At 39.6% G+C, this 10053-nt stretch overlaps 1 protein-coding gene across 1 annotated transcript in view; it reads left to right on the plus strand.

Moving 5' to 3' along the window:
• The window catches only part of LOC112457793 (RNA binding protein fox-1 homolog 2-like), a gene marked incomplete at its 5' end in the record, with an annotated part of 45337 nt that extends 35822 nt beyond the window's left edge, over window positions 1-9515 (plus strand). Inside the window, one exon of the mRNA XM_025021028.1 lies at window positions 6256-9515. Coding sequence (XP_024876796.1) covers window positions 6256-6359 — 104 coding nt within the window. The remainder of the gene's footprint in view (window positions 1-6255) is intronic.
• Between the last annotated feature and the right edge of the window lie 538 nt (window positions 9516-10053).

A 10053-nucleotide genomic window follows, 5' to 3' on the forward strand; every position in this document is an offset into this window, starting at 1 on the left:
CATATTGCATTAATTTTCCGCGTTTGTGGTAACCATTTAAAAATGGTTGACATATGTTACGGTCTACAATTACATAATTGTACGCGTGCAGTCTCGAATCGACCCCATTGTAAAAGTAGAACACGTTTCTAATTATAGAGAAATTTATTGGGTGACAAATATAGCTCTCGTAATCCGCTTCATTATATAGTCATTATAATTTTCGCTCGGGCACCATGTGCCTTCAAAAATAAGTTATTTCTGCCCTCCTGTGACGTAAAAAGAAATTTGTGAATATTTTTGCAATTAGTAACTTTTAGAACCGATCCAAGTTTCTCTATCCTGTAACTATCAGTGTAACGTGAATAGCCGCGTCATCTCAAGATTATGGCTGGATTCGGGGAGCGCGCTATTAGCGCTATTTGCTTGTTCTATCCTTGTTTTACACCTGATGAACGATAAAGACAGAATGATGCAATAGCGCTAATAGCGCGCTCCTCGAATGCAGCCTATTTCTATCGTTCTGAGACGTAAAGCGGCAATTTTAACCAGTACTGTATATCTTTGGTTAGCTGTTTCTAGTTATTAAACCTGTGCGATGTACCGAGTACGTTGTTTTCGCAAGTGCAAAACCGCAAATTTATTTCACCTCTGGCCATGTGGGCTCTTTCTTGTTCCCATACCTCACCCTTCACCGCGTAATACGCCACGTGTGTAAATAACGTTGAAAGGAGCCCGAACAAGTTTCGCCGCGCGACCCCGCCGACTAGCTTTTCCACCCCTGGTACATGTTTTTCCACCCTTATATATATCCCGGATCGACAGGATTTACAGAAGCTGAGTCATAAAAATTGCATACTTGCCCCCGTTCGTCCCACTTTTTCTTCAGCAACGATGCCACGGTCCTCTCAATCCTCTTAACTCGGTACCAAATTTACCGATGTTCGACAAGTTTATAACGTCCGCCTGAAATAATTCGTCTCTGCAACTACATTAAACGCAGCAAAGATTTAATTTTATGACAATTGAAATTTTTAATAAAAAAATGCGTTTTGTTTAAAAATTAATTTTAAATGTAAAACGCTCGTCTTTCTGGATGTGCACTACGTTATGATTACATCCGGTGTGTCCCAGGTTTTACCATTTTAACGCATTTTACCGCGTCAAGCAACGAGTTAACATTTTTATTTGCAGTAGCGTAATCGTAACGGCAGCGGCGAAACTTTTTCGATGATACGAAACGTCGCGAATATTTAGGATCACGACATTTTCACCCTGCTGTGCTTTATCTTCTCCCCGTCGCCGTTTGGCAGCAGCTCGCGTTTCACGGCGCTTCCGCTCGCCGCTTTCGTGAGAACACCCGGTACTCACGGTACGTGATGTCCATAATTTACGCAAAGTCTCGCTGCTCATTAATTGTCGCGTAAATAACGCCCCGCCGCGTGGCATGCATACATTTGCTCGCGCTCGCGTGGCGCTCACCCTTCGTTCTTTCTCTCGTTTCTCTTAAATCGCGTTACACGCTTCTCTTTTTTTCTTCTGAACGTATACCGCGCTCTGCCCTTCGCCTTCGCTTATACTCCTTTCCGCGGCGAGAAAAAGCACGCTGCAACGAATGTGCAACGCATCAAGATATCGCACGTAATATCTCACTTCCGCGGTAAGAAACTTTACCTTCGGTTAGCTTTTACTTTGTTTCCCCGCGAATCTTTTCCTTCTAAAATCGTCTTCTTCGAAATTGCGTGTCTCTCTTTTTTTTATCTCCTTTTCCGCATTGTTTCTATTATTATGTCAACACCTTAGCGTTCGCGATACAATTTTTGTAATATCCTTTTCCTCTTTATCATATTGTTCTACTTTCTCCCAATAAGAAATATAAGATATTTGGTGCTGAAAAAATTTTCATTCTTTAAAGATAGAAGATTTTCGTCCTCTTTTTTTTCTCGTTTAATAATGGGATTATTATAACCTAACACCGCACACTTTTTACAATCCGATTTACAGCTGTGACGGTACTTACAAAGCGGCGGTATAGTTAAAACGAAGAACATTTCCGTCGAAAAGAAAGGAAAAAAAAAAGAATCACTCGCAATTATTTCGCGACTGCAGGGTCGCGCACTTTTTTCCAAAACTTTTCCGTTCGCTTCCTTGCGTTCTCGTTTTCCCGATGCTCGGCGCAATTCGCCAATTCATCGGCAAGAAATAAGCGCGAGAAGTGGAACGAAAAAGTTCGGTCGGCGGTCGGTGGGAAGCTTCATTTTATTAAAAAAATTTTATTTTTATTCCCATCGCGGAGCCAGGCCGCCATGGCCGTACCGGCGGTTAATACCGGAAGCGGGGTTTAATGGAATTACAACGTGTTTTATATGCGCGCCAGCATTTTCGCGCGAGAAATTCGCGGAACGGACGAAAAGCGTACAAAAGGGGAACCGGGCGGTCGTGGACGGGGGCGGAATTTCACGCACCACCGCATAACGTGTTTGCGTAATATTTGCATGATATATTTTCGATACGCCGGTTCGCGAGATCCTATAAGTTTTATGCAAAGCGTGCACTATTGTCCGCCGCGACCGTGCTCGATAAATAAATCCGGGCGGGCTACGAAGAAATCGGGCCTTGTAGAGGAGTATGACGGAAGAGCGACGGTACGCATCTATTTTCACGGGTCTCGCGTCATGTCTAAAGATGCGCTCTGACCTGATATACCGAAATATCAAGGGAAATCGCATTATACGCATACATGTGTGCGAATGTCGCCGAAAACCGGTACGGAGATAGGGCGAAGTTGTAGATATCTTCGCAACAGCCATTCCGCAAAATGCAATTACACCTTTGCCCCAAGTAGCTACGTACATATAAATGAGCAGGCACCCAACGGTGCGGTAAGCATACGAGCGTGAGTAAACGAACGTGCCTGTTGCAAGACGAAGCTACCTATTTTCTGCATTGTTGAATTCTTTGCGTAAACACTATCTAAATATATACACTGATTAATTCCTAAAATTAGTATAGCCGAGAGAGAAATAATTTTTTTGGCATTTTTCTTTTATTATTCTATACAGTCCACTTTCTTTCACCATTTGGTACAATTAAATTGTATTTATGTGAGACTTCGATGAAGCCATTTCACAGTATTGAAATTATTATGCAAGAGATATTTAATATGTGTTTATCTCTATTTTTAGCTTTTACCTCTCGTGCTACATTTTTGTTTTTATTATACTTATCTTCTCTGTATTTTCTCGTATAATGATGAACTCTGCCGCACCATTTATATGCGAAATCAAAGAAGAAATAATTTCCGGCGGCAAAATAACACATAATAAGATTTATGTTTGAATTTAAAAGAACAATGTTCTATCTATTTCTTTTTTTATTTGGTTGGAATATATTATGTCGCTTGCGCAACAATATTTTCTCAGAAACTTTGCATTTCAATTTCAATTAATTTCTCACAGGTCATGTTCTCATAAAATTAAACATTGTATTTTCTAAGTCTAATGTAATACATATAAGCGTAATTAGAATTATTTTAACAGAAGTTCGCTCGTAAATATGTTAAAATATTTTATCATGATTAAACAAATTTTTATTTCAAAGAGTGTAGTATGCAAGTTAGATTTAATAGCATAAAATATAAAATATTTCGCAAAATTTTAATCAAGGACATCGCGTTTTTTATTAAAAATAAAAGTGCAAGTTTTATATTTACAACTCCCACGATTATAATCTAAACGCCTCCGTGAAATATAGTTCAGTTACGAAATTTACCATTACGCAAATGGCTCTTATTTTATGAAATAAAATTCAATCGTTGAAATTCACGCAAATTTGGATTTCACGATTTTAGGTGCGCAGCAACCTCGGCAATTAAGCGTTTTACGTGCCCGCCTCGTTATTGTGCCTCCAAAGGCGAGTCGTTATCAGGGATCCGCCATCCCGATTGCTCGTTTCCGCTTTTATCGCGTTACATCGGCGCGTGCTTCGTCGAAACTGAAACAAAAATCGGGGTTAAATCCCGACGCGAGATATGCACGCTCGCGCTAGGACACCCGAGTGACCGCATCCGGCATCCCGTTTACGGGTCATCCCCGACGCGATACCGGGCCGACCTACCCCGTTGGGAATCGTAGTCGGGGCGGGAGAGGGGGGCAAGGGCGAAGGGCGAGTAATTCGCCACCTTCCGTTTCATTACTGCTTTGCCAGAGATACAGCCGCGTGGCACGCAATCGCGCGATCAATCCCGCCGCTGGTATTCACGTCCGTCAGAGCCATGGACGCTGGGCGTATGCGAAATCGCGCCCCATTACGCGCATATAGATCACATGTCATTAATGCGCTGCTGCGACCGATCGCTGGACCGATCGTGGTAATATGCAATGTTCTGAAAGCTCGTGTGTAAAAATTAGAGTAGGGCGAAATTAAAGCTATGATTGCGCGAGATGTTTTATGCGCTATTATTATATTAGCCAACTCAAACACCTCTCACACTTGGCACACTCTGCATTGAGTCAAATACACTGTTTTATTTGTTTGTTCATCAGATACAATAATGAATAGTTATTGATTTCTCTGATACACCGTGTACTGAGATACCGAGCCGTTTCGCAATTTACTGTACGAAGGCATTAAGTTACCAATTAATTGCAAATGGATTTCAATCAAAATACCTTATAATTGATGCGCGTAGAACACGAACGAACACGCCGGTAAAACTCGTAAATTCTCGCGTGATCTCGCCTCTCATCAACGAGCGTTATTATAGGACATTATGAAAGTGGAAATTTTGCGATTCGTGCAGGCGCATATTTTTCCGTGTTCCGTAAAAACTGATTTGATTTTAAAGCATCTTTATGCGCATAATCTTGGAAAAAAAGTGCCCCATAAATCACGCGCTCGGCATCAAACTTCACTCGTCCCCGCCTTATTCATCTCCCGGGAACAAAATCGAAGCGTGCAGCGCACCCGCACCGCGTCTCGAGAAAGAAAATTGCAATCTCGAGTTTTATAAGACGAGGAGTGCGCCGTCGATAGTTCGCGGCCATTCTCGATAGAACCAATCTTCTTGTTACATAATTCCCGCGGCCAATTACGCAAAAAGAGACTGGTTACCTCTTCGGAGATATAAAATCCATTTTCTATCCGTATTAGGTATTCATCGTTTATCACGAAGACTTGTTTTTAAAAATGTATCGTTCCGTAATACAATAGTAAATTTATGCTGTCCTGACGAAATCAATATTTCGCGTAAAAAGAGATACGTTATTTCTATACGAATATAGTTGCTCAAATACAATTGTTAATGTAACAGAATATTTATTAATCTGTTACATTAACAAACGTTACTGTGTGTGTTTTTGTTAATGAAACGGCAAAATTTAAGATTGATCGATTTTACTCTGTCTCAGAATTTATTTAAACTTCCTTCCACCTCTTTTTTGACATTAATGTGGATATCTCTCTTTTTCTCATTTTAACCATACGGGTAATTTACCACGGAGAAATCTTCTCTCCGGGGAAAGAATTTCACAAGGAATTTACGCTCGTGGGAAGAATGAGCTTGTGGCGCAACCCTAAAAACCTAGTGGCAATCAATCAACCACGCCCAGCGATTATTAGTGTAGCTTTGTGGAGAATAAGAACGAGCGTTTTAATCACAGCTGCTATAAGGGATAATTGTTCGCACAAAATTACCTTGCGTAATTTGATATTAATTCAAATTGATATTAATCGAGCAAATTTTTTTTACAAACTTTACACGCTGTATCATTAAGTTCACACAATTCTGTTTTTAAAGGAAATGAGATAGTCACACAATAATTCAGAATGTAATAACAGTTCTTGTTTAAGTAAACGAGATAGTTACATAATAATTTAGATCCTAACGAGGTCGCGCGCGAAATTATACTATATCGATTGTATTATTTTTCTTTACGGTGAAATATATTGCGCATCGATATAACTACGTTCTTAAACTGGCAAACTATTAACGGTGACAGGGTATTTTCGGCTTAATTCAAATAACCATCTGCCCTATATACGTTCCGTTACCGTGTTACGTCAGGTAATTGCGAACACCGCTAAATACTCCATTAATTATCTTCGCCGGTCGTGCGACAAATGTGGTGGCTTTATCAGTAAAGGTTCTCGCGTAATGAATTACAAAACGCTGTATTAACCGCGGGGTAAAATTCTCCGCGTGATTGCTTTTTTTTTTTAGTTGTTATTGGAGAAACACCAGATGTAAAGATCCGTCTGTTTTTTTATCTGTTGCAGTGTGCGTACAGTGGCCCGAGGGTAGGTGCTTCCATGACGTGCCGGAGCCGGCACTGCTGAATCTCTACTTCGAGATCCGTGAGAACTGTCACGGCTTCTCCTGAAGGCAACGACCAGTCAGGCAACGACAATGATGACAATGACGGGCTCCCGCGCTCCTCGTCTTGTTGCGAGCGCGCGGAACATCAGTATCACTTCAGTATCGCGCGAGAGAAACATTCTCGAGATAACGTATTTATTTAAAAGTCTTTCCAACAGCCGCCACACACCACGACCAAGCCAAAAAACAAATAGTCACGTATATAGCCACACAGAGAAGGGACAAAGGTTCCTTGGTTTTTTTTTCCTTTCTTTTTTTTTGTTCACGTCGATACATTCCGATCGGAGGAATAGTTCCTATATCGCGATTTTAGTAGAGACGCGCCGTCGAATGAATAGAGTCGACGGAATGATTCTTCGCGTGAGGATATCATTGATCTTATAATAATCAGATCTGCGAATCTAATCCTAATCGATCATTTCTTCGCAGATTATATACAATACAATTAAATTATTCTTTCAGTGAATCTGAATTTATTTAATTAAGCCTCAGACAAGTAACAATAGACATTTATAAACAATGCTGATTAATTGTTGATAACAGTCAATCACATCACATAAGGAGGCTTTCGTGTGGCGATAGTTTTTTTTTTCCAAAAATACGGGCTCACAAAATCTCGTACAATTTCCCGTCGTCTCCGTTCATTCGAGCCGCGTCTCCTCGTGAGAGCAACACGTAACAACGCGTGATGCTCTCGTGTATCGTTTCCGGTGATCGTGATGGATCTTGTGTGACACAGGTCTAACGCTGGCCCCAAATGGGCGCTCGGCAGAATTCTCGCTGCTGCGCGCGCGAAAACGGGATCTCTCGCGTCTCTTTCTTTATAGGGTTCTCGATGATCCCAGCAGAAGCAAGGTGGGTGGTCCAGAATATTTATTTACCTACAACTAATTGCTCGTCGTTCAGCCAGTTCGGGATTAAAGACTGTCTCTCCTGCGCTATATATACATATATATATCTTTTTTTATTGTACTTGCCTTTTCTCTATCGTCCAGCAGGAGAGATATACCATGCTCAGCCCCTCCTAAGTTTCTCTCACACAACCAATTTTTCTTTTGTTGTTTCCCTGTCGAGCCGAAGCGAAGTCCTCCTATCTTATCATCGCCCGTTCTACTTCTACGCGGTGAGAAAGCTACAAGAAATAACAGCTTTTGCGCTCGTGCGGAGGAAAATGCGTTGTATAAAACAGAAAAAAGGAGAAAGAGAGAGTCGAGATAAAAATAACACGATGATGAGGTGCTACATTGCGTAAGAACAATTTACGATTAACGAATATTAAGGCAAAAATGCTATCTAATATTCCGTTACGATTATTTATTGTAATGTCGCGGATTATTAGAAAGCGCTGTGTTATTAATAGTTCATATCGAATCGCATTTTTCTCGCACTGTTTTACGATGCGCATTGCTCTCCGCATAAAATGGCGTTCAGAGCGGAAGCAGTTAATCGTCACGAAAACGTTCGCGCGAACTACGATTTTCGATCTCATATAGAATGCCACGTGCGCGCATGAACTTCAGATTAGCGAGGCGATTGATTTAAGGAATCGGCAGTCGTGATTCCGGGCAAGAATCTGGAACGAGGCGTCGCGTTGTTTCCGCATCATAATTCTGGCATTTCTCGCAGTGAGAACGTGATCGCGAATTTGCGGACTTCTGATGCTTTTACCATCGCGTTATTATATCTCTCACATGCTAAATTTTATCGCACAAAAGATGGAAATTGAAAATACGATTTTATTTATTCAAGGTATTTTTATTTTACTGATTTTTTTTTACAAACGGAAAAGAATTTTCTATACAGGGAAAATCTATTGAAATATATGGATATATCGTTTTTGTAAAATCGGGATTTAACATCGGCGCGTTTCTACCTTTGATTATATATTTACCGACTCGAATGGTATTTCCATTATCTGAATGTACGACTGTTTCAGTCTGCCAAAATAGCAGACGGTAACATATCGCGAAACTTTTTTTCCGCTTTTTTTAAATCGAATATATTAATACGACGGATTTGCTATATTTTGCTCATAGTTTGGTACAAATGTATTATGCAAACGCGTTTCGTAAAGTCAAGTGGCAGGTAAATTACTCGATAATTTCGGAATAACTTATATATTAGATTTAACGAAATGAATACAGGGTAATAGAGTTTTAAGGATAAATAATTTTTTTATACGTATATCTACGAATTTACAATTGAGACTGGAAAATTTTAATTTTTTTTACATCATTTACCTCGTTTGTTTATTATCTTCGCGAAATTCGACGATTTTGTCGTCGATTATCAAAATAATAAAGAGTAATGCTTGTAGAACATAAGTATAGGTTACCGTACCAAAAAAAAACAGGGTATTGATTGTGATTAAGTGATCTTTATTTTAGATATTTCGTGTAATTAGTGTACGTAGATTATATAACGTTTTCACATAGGACAGAAGAGATACGACTGCATTTTTATAAGTGCCGATTAGATAAAATAACGTAGAATCACGTGGTTCTGCAAGTGGGTTCTAACTCACCCGCACCAGTCGCGTTCATTCCACTGTCTATTTTTATATAATGTGATTTTACACTTGGCGAGGGATCGCTCGCTGCCGAGCTTAGCGTTGAAACGCACTTGCAGGATCCACGGGAACGTAGAACAGTATTACGCAACCGCATGACTGTACTCTATTGCAGGGTTAAACCGACATTCCAAAGATCGTGACATCGATTACTTGCCAGACGAGTAAACTGGGGTAATTCGCTATAAAAATAACCCGTATATAAACGACGCGATCGTGATTTATCCCGCCTTTTACTGATCCATCGATCAATCGTGTGCCATAATACCCCACTTTTCAAACGTAGAAAATAGGCTTACTCAGATACTTTTTAATAGATTAAGACACACAGCGTTAGTTGCATAGCGATTAGACTACATAGTTAATCGTCAAATAAGTGTTTGTGTGTGGACGATTAAGTGTTCTACGAAAAGTGAGCATGGAGGTATTTGTAGACACAGAAGATTAGAATCCAGAAATCGGACGAGGAAAGTGACAATGAAAATGAATAAGTTAAACGAGAACGAAAACGTGACAAATGTAAAGAGGAAATCATTATTTTCTACAAGACCAGCACAAATTTTATATGTGAAATAAACATGAATATTTCTATATCGATGAGTATCGATAATGTTCAGTTTTGTTCCAAAATTTGATAAAGATTCGCTTTTGCAGAAAATTGAAAATTCAGTTAAAAATTAAAATATTGATTTTCAAAAAATTCTGATGCATGGGTATAAATAAAATATGAGGCACGTGTGTGCTTTCATCTTTATTTTACATAACGACACGGTTTAAAAATATTTTGTTATCTTTTATGTAGTTAAAATTACTTTAATTATGCAAAATAGAATTTATTAATGTCGTGAGAAGACAAGCTGTATTATCGAAACTTGGAGCAAAACGAGCAGTAACGAAGCAAATCGTTAATCGATACAGGAGCTTGTTCTTGTCGAAAGAAATCTGTGACGTACAAGCGGACCGATTTGTCACATCTCAGTCAATAAAGAGGAATTTTTACTTTCTGTACATCGAAACGAGTCAATCGAAAACCGATTCTCACGATTGCACGTTCATGCATGTATGTATCATTCATCGAAGAAGAACAGGAAATTTGCAGATACGAGTCATTTAAACTTTTAAAGGATTA

The sequence above is a fragment of the Temnothorax curvispinosus genome, unplaced genomic scaffold (genome assembly GCF_003070985.1).
Source record: "Temnothorax curvispinosus isolate PA1 unplaced genomic scaffold, ASM307098v1 QBEX01008285.1, whole genome shotgun sequence".
Taxonomy (NCBI): domain Eukaryota; kingdom Metazoa; phylum Arthropoda; class Insecta; order Hymenoptera; family Formicidae; genus Temnothorax; species Temnothorax curvispinosus.